The following is a 16236-nucleotide window of genomic DNA, read 5'->3' on the forward strand; positions in this document are numbered from 1 at the left end:
CAGGATTCAGCTGAAACTACGTAGATCTTACAAATATTTCCGGTGAATATCATCCCCTCCTGGTGGCACAACTGCCTCAAACTGCTGTTCTGCCCTCACCGCTTTTATGCTGTGGTCTCCAGGAAGCCATGCAGGTGATCGGGATCCCAGGCAACATCCAGACTCAGGTGCTGCAGATCATCGCAGGCATCCTCCACCTGGGAAACATTAGCTTCATAGAGGCAGGCAACTATGGGCAGGTGGAGAGCACAGATTGTGAGTAAAACACAAACACACAAATACACATCCAGACACACCTTCACACAAACACGTTCATACACATACATACACTAGACACACACATGGATTCAATCAGCCATGCATGTGCGCAAACACTCCCACCTGGCACATACAATTGCCTGTTTTTTTCTCAAGGGATATGAGTAAAATAGATCTCACCATGACAAGAGCAGTCCCATGGCAGACACCTGGCTAATTGAGAGAATCTGTGTGTATCAGTACTACCTCATTTATCTTTTCCTTTGTTTGCTGCCTGCTGAGTCCCTGCTCAACAGATAATTAGTGTTTGCAACCAGGGAGGAAATTTTACCCTTGCACAATCACTGTGTAGCATAGTTCAATTTAAACTCTTCTAAAAAAAAAATCATTCACAGCACATAGATACATCTTTTGGCAGTGCGTATGCTTTTAAACTTGCAGCTAAACATATCTCAGTCTTCACAGCAATAATTTTGACACAGCTGACATGTTTATGTTGATGACTTTGCTTGCTCCAGTGCTGGCATTCCCTGCCTATCTGCTGGGCATCGACCCCAACCGTCTGCAGGAGAAGCTGACCAGCAGGAAAATGGATTCAAAGTGGGGAGGAAAGTCTGAGTCCATTGACGTGACCCTGAACCAGGAGCAGGCCACCTACACAAGAGATGCTCTGGCCAAAGCCCTCTATGCCCGACTCTTTGACTATCTGGTTGAGGTACTCTAGTGACAAAAACAGATTGAATAAAATGAAACTTCCTTTATTTGTCAATGCATTGGTGTTTTATATTTCTCTTCTGCTTTTACTCTGTTGGTCTTCTCCAGGCCATAAATAAAGCCATCCAAAAACCGCATGAAGAATTCAGTATCGGAGTACTTGACATTTATGGCTTTGAGATATTCCAGGTTGGTCCTCTTACAATTTATAGTTCCATAATATTTATAGTCAGTCACTAAAATAACATGCTAGTTTTGCAGATGGTACAGCACAGCATGGTTTGTTTTACTGCAGTGATAATCATTCACATTGACTGGATTGTGTTCTCCTCCTGCAGAGAAATGGCTTTGAGCAGTTCTGTATCAACTTCGTTAATGAGAAACTGCAACAGATCTTTATTGAACTCACTCTGAAGGCTGAGCAGGTAGCTACCGTACATTTATTGCTTTCGTAAATTCTACTGGATTTCTTAATTTGTCTTTCTTGTCTGTGAATCTCTGCGTTATGCTCAGTAAATGTTTCCTAGGAGCAAAGAGCAACCTTCAGCTTAATTCAGTCAGATTATTATTGTGAATATTTCAAATCCACTGCTTTAAAATTTCTTCTTCTGAGTTATTTCCTTTCCATGTCTTCTAATTTTCGCCTAGGAAGAGTATGTTCAGGAGGGCATCAAGTGGACACCCATCGAGTACTTCAACAACAAGATTGTGTGTGACCTCATTGAAAACAAACTGGTAAGCACCTGACCTGGTGAAAATGGGGTTTGCCCAGGTTAGTGATTGTGGTTCAGAAGAGGAAACTCCTACATTGAACTAATTAGGTGTTCTGCTTCAAAAAAAAAAAACATTGTTAGTGTTTCATATGAACAGTGACAAGAAAAAGGGCAGCACAATTCAAAAACAGCCAAAGATGTGACTGAAATTTTGTGTTCCTGATTGACTTAACATCAAATAATGACTCTCAATACTGAATGTTTGCTCTTTGGTTCTTCCCAGATATTTTTAAAACATGTAGCATTGGTTGTAAGCGGTGATATTTTACATGAAATTCATCCACACCACCCTCTCCTTGCAGAACCCTCCTGGTGTAATGAGCGTGCTGGATGACGTCTGTGCCACCATGCATGCCAAAGGAGAGGGTGCAGATGGCACTTTGCTGCAGAAACTGCAGGCAGCTGTGGGAACGCACGAACATTTCAACAGCTGGAACTCCGGCTTCGTCATACATCACTACGCCGGCAAGGTAGGAACTCACTGTAGCAGATGCATTGACTCCAGTTTGAATTGTATTGCTGTCTAACAGGAAGTAAACACATTAAACCATATGCACATTTGAATTCCAAACGGTAAAGCAAACAATCAACAATGTTTTTGTTTATTAATTTTTATCTGGTTGTTAAACCTTAACTTAACCTTTGGTATCATCTCAGGTGTCATATGATATCAACGGCTTCTGTGAGAGAAACCGGGATGTGCTTTTCCCTGACCTCATAGAGCTCATGCAAAGCAGCGAATAGTGAGTCCACTGCACTTATCTGATGACTTAATGTATGGTGTATTTAGTAAAGAATAGTGTGAACATAATTTCCCCTGAATTTGTCTCTTTAGCGACTTCATCCGTAGCTTGTTCCCTGAAAACCTCAACACAGATAAGAAAAGCAGGCCAACCACAGCTGGCTCCAAGATCAAGGTGAGAGCTGAACAGGAGAATAACCATGTATTAATAATCTGAGGTGCTTTGATCACTGTATCTGTCATTGTTTTTCCAAAACTGCTTTGATTTCACACTGCTGTTTCCAACAGAAACAAGCTAATGATCTGGTGAACACCCTGATGAAGTGCACTCCGCACTACATCCGCTGTATCAAACCCAATGAGACAAAAAGACCTAAAGACTGGGAGGAGAGCAGGTCAGCATCATCACTGCCAAGCTTACACACCTACAATAAAACATTTATACATCCATAAACATAATACATATTAATAAGTGGTGGTACTCCATCTGTCTGTAGGGTTAAGCACCAGGTTGAATACCTTGGACTGCGGGAAAACATACGTGTCAGAAGAGCTGGGTTCGCGTACCGCAGAGTCTTCAATAAGTTTCTGATGAGGTGAGTTTAATCCTGCATGGCTTTTTCAAAAGGGTGCATCGATTTGTGTGTGTTTGTCCTGAGCGAAGAACACAACACTCACAAAGTGACTTTTGGTGTGTGCACTATCCAGGTATGCCATTCTGACAGCAGAGACATGGCCATGCTGGAGGGGTTCAGAGCAGCAAGGGGTCCTTCACCTCCTCCGGTCTGTCAACATGGATAACGACCAGTATCAGATGGGACGCACCAAAGTCTTCGTCAAGAACCCTGAATCGGTAACATACTTTCTTATATATTTCATTCTAGGCCTTCATTCTAGTAAAAATTAGCTTCACCTGGATAGCTGGTGAAGCATATTTTTGGGATAATATGTAGTTTTCATTTTGATCACAGTCCATTTCAGATTTCAGATTTAAAGAGGCTATAATCAGTATTTTCAGACAAAGACAGAGAATTATCCTCTGTTTCTGTAGCTACCCTGGGCTTTACAGTGACTTTCAGCACATTGTTTAGCCGTCTGGCCATAACTTTTCCGTTTTGGTTAACTCTTGCCACTCTCAGAGTCATTTTCGACTATTACAGCATTTTAGCAGCTAAAGAGATAGATATTTCCCTCAGGAATTGGTAGAGACCAAAAACAGAGTTAAAAGTGAGTGAATATTGGACTTGAATTCACCAGGTGACCAGATACATGACTCCAAATGAATGCAAATGTTGCTCGGTAACTCCTGGATGAGTTAACAGGCAACTGTTTGCTAAGTGTACTAAGGTGTGCAGCTGATAATATGTGTACACAACTTGTTTCCGCTGCTCCCAAGTGGTAAGAAATCATTCAGTCATTGCAGGTTTAAGAAAAAATCTGAAAACTTAAACTGTAGCAGTACATGTAACTAATTTCCCTCTGGGATTAATAGTTATCTATCTATCTATCTAGATTAATACCAGAAAGAGGAAGTTTTTACATGTAACGTGCTGACATATTTCTTCATTTAACAATGAAACATTCTACCACCAGAAGCTGAAATACCAAAAAAGAAAAAAACATAACATATAGGCAGAAATGAATGATACATGTAAAATTCCTTCCACATGCTCTGTGCTCCTTAGCTGTTTCTACTGGAGGAGATGAGAGAGAGGAAGTTCGACACCTTCGCCAGGATCATCCAGAAAGCCTGGAGAAGATACATTGCCAGGAAGAAGTATGAACAAATGAGAGAGGAGGGTGAGTAAGGACAAAACACTCTGCATACAGCCTGCACCCAATACAAGTTTCAAATCATGCTAAATGTTTGTCCACCCTTGCAACACTCAGCCTCAGACATCCTGTACAACTCCAAGGAGCGGAGGAAGAACAGCATCAACAGAAACTTTGTTGGAGACTACCTCGGTCTGGAGCAGAGGCCTGAGCTGCGACAGTTTCTGGCTAAGAGGGAGCGCGTAGACTTCGCTGATTCAGTCACAAAGTTTGATCGCAGGTTCAAGGTGAAGCTTCATGAATCACTGTTATTCGCCTTCAAAGTATATAGGAAAACGTTTGTCCAGTTTTATGAAATTGGAACAAACAAGAAAGTAAGTGAAGTTAGAGATGTGAGATGGCAAATGAATCATGAGTCTTTGTTCTTTACAATGATAAGGTCACACCACCCAGCCACCTACTCCTCTTCTCCTTTCTGTCTTTGCTCACAGTTCTCACTTCTTTTTTTTTCTCATAATCCAGTCCATCAAGAGAGATCTGATCTTGACCCCCAAGGGCATCTATCTGATTGGTCGAGAGAAAGTGAAGAAAGGACCAGAGAAAGGACAGATAAAGGAAGTGCTGAAACGAAAAATGGAGTTTGGAAACATAAGTGGCGTCTCTCTCAGGTAGGTCTGCAGTTTACAGAAGATATGACTGCAGTTTACAGGAGATACGACTAAACCTGGTATCAGTAGCATTTGTGGTTGATGCTGTGGTGTGAAATGCAAGAGCTAGCAGACTGCTTTGTCATTATTAACCACTGTAAGCGAGGCCTGTGCTGCAGCCGTAGTAAATATAGTAAATGATCATATGCCACTGAAGTGAGAATTCACAGAATTTGGTGAAGAGTAAGTCTCACAAACATTGATAGCTACATGAGACAGTTTTCTGACTCTTATTTTTAGAAAGCTGATAAGCTGTTAACCCCAGCCCTGAGACCAGAGTGCACTCTTGAATCATATGAGTTCTTGTAATTGCAGCTAAATGGCTGTAAATGAGTACTACATGAAACAAATAGGAGTGCATGTATAATTAATGACTGCTACTTATACTACTACTACAGGGGAAACTATTACTCTGAGCACTTTGAATTGTAGTAAACTGCATGAAACATGCAAAAAGTAAAAAGTTTGGTTGATTTCTCTGTGGTATAGCACCTACTACGTTTGTTATTATTATTATTATTACTGTTAAGGCCTTTACACTTGACATTCAACCGCTTTTAACGCTTGCATCTCAAGTGATACCTCTGCTGCTGTCAATGTTTCCTCTTCAGCAGACGCCTTCTTCAACTGACATTTTTTACACATGCACTGACACCAATTGATTTCAGTACTTAGCACAAAATCAGTACACAATCACAATGATAGGCTCACTAGGTTGTTTCTTGAAACAACAGTTTCAAGAAAGCTCAAGTCTGATTAAACTGATAGGTTCACATTCTTAAAAGACATGAACAGGGAAACAGGTTTTGCTTGTTGTTATCATTCCTCCTGGTCATACTGGATATTTAAAGATATCATTTTGAACCTGCCTTTTCAACTTATTTCAGTGCTTCAACTTCCACAACTTATGTTAATACACTGAAATTGTTTCCATTGTTCAACTCTAAATAGATCTTTGTCACAAGAGACATTTTGACTTGTTGTAGTAATAGTAAAATCATAGATGTAAATAAAACACTAATGAAAACAAATATGTATTTATTTTTTTTTATTTTTTTTTCAACAATGGGCATCTTTTCAGCAGTGGGCACATTTTCTTCAGATATTTTATTTATTTATTTATTGTTTTCCTCAGAAGCTCTTAACGATAATTTTTTTTTTCTTCAGTACAAGACAGGATGATTTCTTCATCCTGCATGAGGCCCAGTATGACAGTCTGCTGGAGTCCAACTTCAAGACTGAGTTCCTCAGCCTGCTCTCTAAACGCTACGAGGATGTGACCAAGAGAAAACTGACAATCTCTTTCACTGACAGGTAGAGGAACACACACACACACACACACACACACACACACACACACACACACACACACACACACACACACGCACACCCAAACCCACTCACACACTTTCTTCTGCCTCAGACTAGAGTTCAGAGTGAAGAAGGAGGGGTGGGGTGGAGGAGGATCAAGGGTGGTGGTCTTCCAGAGGGGGCAAGGTGACCTGGCCCAGCTCAAACCTGGAGGGAAGACCCTCACCATCACAATAGGAGACGGTCTACCTAAGTCTTCCAGTAAGTTAAAAGAAAATAGTAACACAGGACAGACTTTTGAAATAATTGGACTGTTGGGGCAGACTTTATAGAACATGTCATACATGTGAGAAATTATTGAAAAAAAAAGATAATTAATATGAACATGTTGTCATACATAGATTCCTGTTTGTCCAGATGTTATTCTAACTGAGCATTTATGTCATCAGAGCCGACCAGGAAGAGCGCTCCACAGTCTTATGGTGGAGGGAGGAACCATATATCCAGCAGAGGTAACTCTTTCATTTTCATTATTATATACAGATGATAGTAGCAGATAGTAGCTAAGTACATATAGTTGAGTATTTAACCCTTCATAATTCATGCTGAATTATGAAAACCTCAGACATGAAAACCTCATGACTGACATTTTCATAAATCATGCATGACTGAGGTTTTCATGTATGAACTATGAAAACCTCAGTCATGATTTTTTTCCAGAGTATTTTTATCCCTCTTTAGACATGAAAAAAAAAACAACTGCAATGCAATTGAAATTTTGTTTATGAACCTGTTTTTCGTGAAGTTAAAAACACGTCCTGTCTGTGTGAAAACTATGAAATAAAAACATTTTTAATGCTGCTAATCTGATGTTTTCTCACAGCATTGTCTGCGGGTGTACAAATGTGCTTTCGTCCTCTTACATAATCATGTCCTGCTCATCTCCACTTCCCATCTATCTTGTATGGAAATTGGCAAAGCATCCAGGGCACAAGACACTGCATGCAGACAAACTTGTTTTTCGTTGTGCATGAAGCATCATGGCACCTGTTAGCATTTTTTGCTTTGGTGCACAAGCATTCACTGTGTTGGCTGATATGTAACTATAGCAATAAAATCAATGCATATACAAGAGAAGAGCTTTTGAATAGCTGTCCACTGTGGTGATCACTATGCATGAAAGGGTTAAGTACAGTTTTGAGGTACCTGTACTTACTTCATCAGTATTTGCCTGTTCTTGTAGTCAACTACTTTTTGCTTGAGGTATTTCTATGTTTACTTAAGTAAAATATCTAAATACCTCTGACCGACAACAGCATAAATTCAAAACTGGTTTTTTAAGGTAATATCTGAGTAGTATTTTTGAGAGGTTTTCATTCAGTGCAGTTGTACTAAAGTCCTAAGATGGTTTGGTTTGGGATCTTAATCTCTTTTACTCTGTTTTTCCTCCCCTCAGCACACCAGAATGGAGCAGCTCAGTTTTCCAGAGCCACTCGCAACCAACCTTCAGATATCACATACTCAGCCCCGCACAAACAGGGCCGGCCACCCAGCACAGGCCCGCCCAAGCTGGGTTCCTACAAGACCCCCAGGGCCCCAGCCCACAACCAGTACAACCAAGGGAACATGGACTTCCTCAATGTGCCTGACCAGGGCATGTCAGGGTAAGAGAGATCACTATATGGAATATGAAAAAAAAAAAAAAACTAAGGAAGCAGTAGACACAGCATATGTGGGTGGAGTTGATGAGTCACTAAAGACACCAGTGCATATGGGCTTCATGAGTTGTCAGGGTATGTCAAGGTGAGGCTCAGCACTCAGAAGATAAACCTGTATTTCCACGTGCTGCATTTAAAGAAGAAAGTAAGCCATTCAGATCTTTTTGATGAGCACCATCTAATCAAACACCTTTTAGTGTTAGAGTCAAAAGTCAGTGTTTAGTGTCATTCTTAAGAATATTTCTTGTAATTTTTATAAAAACGTGTTCTGATTTATAAAGCAAAGTAAATAATTTGATGAGCTTTTATGAAGTCATTGGTTACACTTAGAAATTATCTATAAAGGATCTAGAAAGTAATAACTCAAGGGGGCCTGAGCCCTCTGTTTTTCTGTGGTGTTACTCTCCCTGTTTGGCCACTCAGCCTTAAAGAAACTTTACTAGTTCCTGTCTCCTTTCATCCCTTTGTCATTTCACTCATTTGGCACAGAAAGCAGAGGAAAAGGAGTATCACTCAGCGACCTCCTCCTGCTCCTAAACCGCAGCCTCAACCCCAGGGTCCACGCTGCCGGGCGCTGTATCAGTACACTGGCCAGGACACGGACGAGATCAGCTTCGAAGTCAACGATGTCTTTGACCTGATCAAAGAAGGTGTGTAGATGAAAAGAAAGAAAGATGGAGAATTCAGTATCAGAATAAATTTTAAAGCGGCTCTGAGGTGATTCGACTGAAATGTCCTGCACTGGATAAACTATGTCTCTGATTATTTTCTCTACAGATCCATCAGGCTGGTGGACGGGCAGGATTCGAGGAAGAGAAGGTCTCTTCCCTGGTAACTATGTTGAAAAGATATGATCAAGACTTGACGGTTCCTCGTGGGCTTCCTCGTGTGTTTGTTGAGAAATATGTGTAATTTGTTGAAAGCAGCACATGCTGTTCGCTAAAGAAACTGCCTGTGAATTGTTCATGGTTGCATGGTAGATCTTCATCCATAAAGGGAACAGGGCTGTTGAAGGGTGGACCTCGCTGACATTTAAGCAACATCAAACTTGTTTGGCAACGTGCTGTTGAAGCAAAGCACAAGAAACATTCCCGTTATGGTCAATGATAGTTAAAACACAGATCCACTGCAAAGAGCTGCTCAGGTTTCATGTCTGTTGTTGTCCTGGACTATCCTGTTCCTGACTTCACCTGCACTTCCACAACACCTTACTTCACTGAAAATGACTCAAAGCTAAAGTTGCAGCCTTTAGAGAAACGTGACCTGAAAAGACTGCATTGCTTTATGGCGTCTACAGCCTTAATATTAGCCTGAAGCTTTTCTCCAGGGCAATGTCCAATACTGCTCAGTATTCTTGACTAAGTCACTGGCGTGATATCAAGTAATAACAGATACTGTAATAGAAAATATGTTGAATATGCAACGAGTGAACTTGACTGTTACGTTTGCATCATAACAAACCTGCTTCAGATGAATCAAAGCCACTCACAGAGACAGTTCTTCTGATCCCATTTTCTATTCATGAATTATTACTAATATAGTAGCTGGTATTTTCTCATGTTTTTTTTTTTTCACCTCAACAGAGAAAAGAAAATTTTCTGAAGAACAAAACAGAAAGAGGCAACTGAATCATTTATCAAGTGTTTATTTCTGCATTTTTTTTTTAATTTGTGGTTGATTTTTGTAAAATAATGTGATTCCTTTACAATCAATCAATGTATGTTTTTGTATATGAATTAAGAGAAATAATAAAGGTGTAGAGGTGTAACTCTGAAAATGTATTTTTTTCATAAAGTTATTACTATAATTATTATCAGAAAACTATGGTGCACTTCATTTTAAAGAGGGCATAAAGAATGTACATTTAAAAAAATATTTTTTTTTTTTAAAGAACAAATAAATATAAATCATTAAATGCAAATGATAAAGGAATAGGAAAAGGCATTTGTTTTTCTGTTCTTGAAAGAACTACATGATATAATCTAATACAGTGTAATATACAAATATAGTGTAGATAGTATACCATAAACGCAACTTTTAATGAAATAAAAGTAAAACACACACGCACGCACGCACGCACGCACGCACGCACACACACACACACACACACACACACACACACACACACACACACACGCACACACACACACACACACACACACACAACCAAACCATCCTGAACGTTTCCGCTTTTATTTTGAAATTTGCATGGCGTTGGCCCGGCGCCGCGGAGGCAGATGAACAGGCTGAGCCTCCTTTCCAGTGAAGACCTGAGATTACACGGAGAAGTACAGCAGCCAACTGTAACACCTGGTGTTGGTATCAGTCTGCGTGAAGTTTATTTGTATGTCTGTGATATTTTAAATTCAGTTTCTGTCATAGAAAAGATCTGTCAAATATTATAACTCTCCCGTCGACTGCCTGTGGCACGGCCTTATTGCACTTTAAAATACTTCACATTAAAGTATCACTGTTTTGTCACAGGGTTACCGGTGTGTTTTCCCATGAAGTCAAACAACAGGTTAAACATTCAATAGAAAGAAAAATACAAACAAACAAGTCAGCCCATTCCAGAGATTTTCACTGGATGACACACTCTCAGTCTCGTGCAACAGGATCAGGAACGTTTCGATGCCCCGCCCCGGTAAATGCACCTGTTGCACCACCTGAAGCAGAACAGCCCAGAGATACTGGAAGCTGTGACAGGAGCAACATGGGAGGTAAGATCCATTCACTTCTGATCCTAAGACCATAAACTGATACCTTTTTATTAAGAGTTAATTAGACTTATATGACAGATTTCGACCAGCAAAGGTGTAAAATGGACACACCTCTAACACACAATCACTGGAATATTCCTATTGTTATTCCTGTAGGACTGGGAGTGTATATGTGGTGAGCAGTAGTGAGTTTACAGAGTCCTTGTAATGTTTCACGTTTTGTTTTCATTTACTATGGCACAATTTAATTGTCAATGTTCAGTCAAATCATATCTACTGTGTTTAAACTGTATCAGGTACTGTAGTCACATTATTAGGTACACCTGTATAATCTATTTTAATTTTTATCATAACATCTATCTTTATAAAGTTTGGTATCACTTTAAAACACTTTAAAAGCTATAATTAATGGCTTCATTAAAGGTTTATAAATCATTTTGGTGGCTGGGTTTCTGTTCAGTAATGATGCAGTTATTAATGTAGGTAAACCATTAATAAGTACTTAGGGTTTCATACGTTGTAATGAGTTATCTTGTATGCAGTTGTACAAGTTAATGTCAGCAATAAAGGGTAATGGGTTCGGAGGATTTATTGACAAATACATTAATAAACATTTATCTGCTTACAACTACAGTATAGTGTGTTGCCATTTATTCTTTTCTCAAAGTGAATTTAAACATCAATTAAAAAGACTATGGCAAGGTTCTGTGAGACAGTACATAACCACATTTGAATACAAGCAGAAATACAGCTGGAGGGGAATGGAAACTGATTTTCATTAATGACCTATACAAATATTCTGCCAGGATGCACATCTCTCAAAAAAACAACTGACACAAAAGTCTGGTGTGTACTCTGGGTTATTGAGCAATTAGAAGGCAGTGGTTATTGCTTCCCACCTCTCTGTCTGACAGGTGTCTACTCCGGTGAAAAGATGGACGGAGTTTTCTCCTACGAGAGTTCAGAAGTCGACTGGTGTGAAGACAACTACAAACACTCTGAACATGTGGTGGAGTACTTCAACACTGTAAGTTCTGCAGCATTTATGTCAATATAGACATTTATGTTTGCAGATTGATTTCTAAAATCACATAATCGCACAAAACTTGCCCCATGATTGCTAGTTATAGTCATACATTTTCCTTTTTGGTTGATTGATTGATGTTTCCCCCGCAGATGAGCAGCTTTGTTTTCTTCATTGTATCCCCCGTCATGCTCTACCTTCTGCACCCTTATGCCAAAGAGAGGAGCCTCGCGATCCATCTTGTTTGGATCATGATGATTTTTGTAGGTGAGCTACTCTCTTCGTCTTTCACGTTGGTCTGTATCTCCTACCATTGCAAATACATGGAGACTTGCCATTCTGACATTTAAATCTCTGTTTTCTTTACATTACCATGAGAACATGAGCCACCAGATATGAATCATTGTTCTTGCGAGTTTCTGATTCAGTTATGTTTCGACTTGTGCATAAATCAAGTTTTGTCAGTGTACTTTCATTACATTACATTACTTACATTGCATTCCACACCCACAGATGAAACATACATTTTTCACAAGTTGTTAACATTTTATAAACTAAACCATAAACTGAAATAATCAGTAGATTAATAGAAAAAATGATTGCCAGTTGCAGTGCTGATTGCAACATCTTGCCACCTGTTGCAAACATCTACAAGTTGGCAGCAGTTTCAACAAAGAGCAAATTTCCTTGCTATATGTGAATAAATGAAAAGTAAAATTATCCAGTAGATCTCAAGAAAAAAAAGTTTAGAGGAAAGTCTGTAAACACAATCATAGATTTGTTCACCAGAAGCTAGATGTAAAAACTGAACCAAAGATGAACACCCTGTCAATTTTAGACTTTACATTTTTACATTCCCAGCTGTTTTCCCCTCTTGCAGGGATCTTCTCAGCATACTTCCACATGACTCTTAGTTTTGTTGGCCAGATGTTGGATGAGCTGTCGATCCTGTGGGTGTTGGCAGTGGGATATGCCATATGGTTCCCCCGCAAGCTGTTCCCTTCTTTTATAAAAGACAGGTAAGATAACCTTGAAACAACCAACCCAGCAACAGATGACTGATTTATGTTTCCACAAGTTTCTCCAAGGGTTTTGTTTTTTGTTTTGTGTCTTCATTTGTCAAACTCTAATGCATATCTCCATGTGTTTCTAAGGACTCACACACAGATCACTAATCCTTTAATAAGACAAAAAAAACAATGACATAGTGTTTCCAAGGCACGCCACTGTGAAACCTAAGCTGTGTTGGTTGAGGAGTCAGGTTGACAGCCCTAACAAGATTGTCCCAAAGACACAATGTGGTGCTGCTGTCTTCACCTGAATGTGACAGACAGGGGCTCTAACTAATTGTGAAAGAGTGGAGCTCCACCCAGCTCCTGTTTATATTTAACCACAAGGTGGGGGAAAAATTAATAAAATTTTGATGAGCACCTGAAAAGAATCCCAGACTCAATAACCTCATATTGATTTTTACTAAAAAGGGCACAGGACTAGGGGCCGGGGTGTGTGGGGGCCCCCCACCTCTGTTCAAAGTAACTGTTGACATTTCTTGTTGGAATTGGGCATGTCCTGGCCACATTTTCTTTGTACTTTTTCCTTTATGTTACAGCTGCATGATACAGTGAGGTAAGAGAAACAATTATTTAAAATTCAGTTAATTAATAAGCTAATGTTGGTCAGTGTCTGCTCAATAGGTGAATAGGCAAATCTCTGCCATATGTTCACCATATCAACTTAAATGGTGATGATATTTCAATGCTTTGGACAAGAGTGAAATAGTTTCTATTCTTCTCAACCGTGAACTAAACACTGAAGTTCACTTTGCGTCTCTTTTTACCTGGATGTCTCACTCTTATGTAGGAGATTTTTACATGTCTCATAATCCTCCCATGGACCTACATTACTTCCTTTTTTTTCTTTCTCTGTCTGTTCCACCACAGGTCCACATTTTCAAGGCTCGTCCTGTTGGTTACTGTCATCACCACAGTGTCATCATTCGTCAAGCCTACAGCCAATGCCTACGCTTTAAACTGCTTTGGCCTCCACCTGCTCTACACTCTGGCAGTCGAGATGAGATGGTGTGAAAAATGTAGCCTTTCAGGCACCTGTATCTGTATCTGGAACAGTTTTGATTTGTTGTGATAGCCAATTTTCTCTGTTTCTCAGCTGCACTGACCAGAAGGCTCTGCGTCTGGCCAAGCTGTCGGTGGCTCTGTGGGTGCTCGCCATCTCCTGCTGGATTAGCGACCGTTTTGGCTGCAGCTTCTGGCAGCGGCTAAACTTCTGCTACCTGCACGGTATCTGGTAAGTCCTGGCTTAGTTGTGCTTTCCTTTCCTGGCCTGTCCTTTCCTGTCCTTTCCTTCCTGTCCTGTCCTTTCATTACTTATCTTTAGTAACGAGGAAATGTTTTTAGTGAGTATTTCTGCAAAATGTTTACTGGCAACATATTTCTGTTGCAATTCAATATCAGCTCATAGAAACTATGAGCTGTTTATGGGTACTTACAGTTAGGAAAAGATTATGTTCAAAATAAATGTTGAAAAAGTCAACAGTTTGGATGTTTACTGAACATTTAATCACAACCACAATCTATCACTAACATTAACCAACATGCTTTTGTTGCCTGAACTTAATAACTCACACCCTGGTGTTACCAATGTCAAAGCCCTGAATAGATTATGTTCATAGAAAACACTTGTGCAAGGCTTTGAAGTATGTTTTTATACAAAACAAAATTGGCAAAAATGCATATATAAACATAATATTCAATTATATGCTCATGTATATTAATTTTCATTTTATGTATCCTCCAGGCACATCCTCATTGTGATAGCAGTGGCTTATGGCAGCACCCTGATAGCTTACCTGGACGCCAACTATGAGATACCGTATTCACTGCCTGGACTGCAGTACTGGCCATGTGATAAATGGGCTGTTGGATTACCTCACATTGTCCTGAAGGGCACTACCAAGACACAAAAACGGTGCTAACAAAGTCATGTTTGACTCTGGCAGAATATTTCTATTACTGAACTCCAGACAGTCCTAGTACAGATGTTCTTTAATGGCAAGCCACCCAAATGATCTCATCAGTACCTTCTTCTTACGTCAAAGACAAAATCTTTGGTCTCCAGCAGCAAAAATTCAAAACAGAAATCTAAGTCAAATTGACTGACATGTTTTTTAATGCACAGACACCAAACAACAACTAAATATAAGTTATGCTTCTTTTCTTATATTGTAAAAGGACTGTTTACACCATGGATGGATTACCAAATGGGCCTACTGCAGTTCCATTTTTAGTTTACATACACAAAATAATTTTTTATCATGTTGAGGTCAAACTTTATAAATATCTATTTATGTGCTCACACAGATGACTTTGAATTTTTATCCCATAGATTCAAACACAATAGCAAAAACAGAACTATGATTTCAGTAACATCACTGGAATTCAAATCTTTGCACTCTTTAGTCTCTCTTCTCTAGCCATGGTTGTGTTTTGAGAAACCTTTTTGGGAAATTCCCAAATTATGTTCAGAGAGACAGAGGCTGAGGGCAGCAGTTGACTGAGTAGACTTATCTTGACTTTGACTTTGACTTTTTACAGAGCTGTGTGAAATGAGGTGTGGTTTCACTGACGTTTTTCAGGTTTTAAGACGATGACTGTCAAACATTATGAGTTTGTGGATCATAAGTGGCTTCATCAAATGTCTATAGGCAGTTTGTCTTTGACTGTTGTGCATGTGTGTTTATACATACATATATAAATCATTTGCTGTTATTTATTTTCAAGATGATTCTGCACATGACAGATTCTATTGATGTACTGTATGTTTTCTTATGATGAAACTATTGTTTTTCTAAGAAACAATAACTACTGTCATTGTACAGTGCAAGAGTTTCTTGGAGCGAGGCACTACAGCGAAATGTGTTTACATGGAGTTTTAAAATACCTCAACATGTGGTGGTCATGTTGACACATACACCCTGTCCTCAGGGTTAGTTTGAAATGTATTACCTGAACTGGGTTTTTTTTTCTCATTTTAAACTGATGTAAGCTAAGTAAATTTATAATTATCTGTGTAGTAACATGTTAGAATTAAGAGTGCTTGACATGAAATGGACATGTGTAACATTTCATTATCACCTATTTGTCCATATTAAATAATTTGCTGATCTCTTTCTCAATAAAAATAGTTAAGTCTCATTCAGGACCTCTGAAACATGACTCTGAGGCGTATTTGTATGACTGACCGTTCCACAGCAATCACATACAGATCTGTTTCTTTTGTATGACTGACCCTTATTCACCAAAGTGACCTTTTTGTTAAATTTGGTGATGTTTTGAGAATATTCAGGTACACTGTGCCTCCATTCACATGATCTTTCTGGAAGGATACAACAGATACAACAATGGGTCCAATACACAAAGAAATATACAGGCTTTCTCTGTACTACGGTGTTCAACAGTGACCTCCTGTGGGTGATGATA

At 39.4% G+C, this 16236-nt stretch overlaps 2 protein-coding genes across 4 annotated transcripts in view; both read left to right on the forward strand.

Annotated features, from left to right (window-relative positions):
* Positions 1-16236, forward strand: part of myo1f (myosin IF) — a 35767-nt gene that overhangs the window by 8380 nt on the left and 11151 nt on the right. The window contains exons 10-29 of one of the 2 annotated variants that reach the window (XM_041041054.1): positions 123-255; positions 777-973; positions 1081-1161; positions 1311-1397; positions 1621-1707; positions 2048-2215; positions 2403-2488; positions 2581-2662; positions 2776-2882; positions 2985-3083; positions 3196-3340; positions 4173-4287; positions 4378-4547; positions 4783-4928; positions 6135-6281; positions 6391-6539; positions 6728-6790; positions 7735-7942; positions 8486-8646; positions 8774-9764. In XM_041041054.1, coding sequence (XP_040896988.1) covers positions 123-255; positions 777-973; positions 1081-1161; positions 1311-1397; positions 1621-1707; positions 2048-2215; positions 2403-2488; positions 2581-2662; positions 2776-2882; positions 2985-3083; positions 3196-3340; positions 4173-4287; positions 4378-4547; positions 4783-4928; positions 6135-6281; positions 6391-6539; positions 6728-6790; positions 7735-7942; positions 8486-8646; positions 8774-8850 — 2508 coding nt within the window. In that variant the 3' untranslated portion in view covers positions 8851-9764. Of the gene's footprint in view, positions 1-122; positions 256-776; positions 974-1080; positions 1162-1310; positions 1398-1620; positions 1708-2047; positions 2216-2402; positions 2489-2580; positions 2663-2775; positions 2883-2984; positions 3084-3195; positions 3341-4172; positions 4288-4377; positions 4548-4782; positions 4929-6134; positions 6282-6390; positions 6540-6727; positions 6791-7734; positions 7943-8485; positions 8647-8773; positions 9765-16236 lie in introns of those variants that run through there. The other variant, XM_041041055.1, reaches the window with a different exon arrangement.
* acer1 (alkaline ceramidase 1) lies at positions 10586-15951 on the forward strand. Of its 2 annotated transcripts, none has more exons than XM_041041058.1 (7): positions 10586-10716; positions 11631-11743; positions 11893-12007; positions 12621-12759; positions 13681-13818; positions 13907-14044; positions 14555-15951. In XM_041041058.1, exons 1-7 carry the CDS (start codon positions 10710-10712, stop codon positions 14730-14732), a joined length of 828 nt encoding a protein of 275 aa, XP_040896992.1. In that variant the 5' UTR covers positions 10586-10709; the 3' UTR covers positions 14733-15951. The 2 variants fall into 2 exon arrangements, with proteins under 2 accessions (XP_040896992.1, XP_040896993.1); XM_041041059.1 differs by having other exon boundaries at positions 11893-12003; positions 12668-12759.

The sequence above is a fragment of the Toxotes jaculatrix genome, chromosome 6, assembly GCF_017976425.1.
Source record: "Toxotes jaculatrix isolate fToxJac2 chromosome 6, fToxJac2.pri, whole genome shotgun sequence".
Lineage (NCBI taxonomy): Eukaryota > Metazoa > Chordata > Actinopteri > Toxotidae > Toxotes > Toxotes jaculatrix.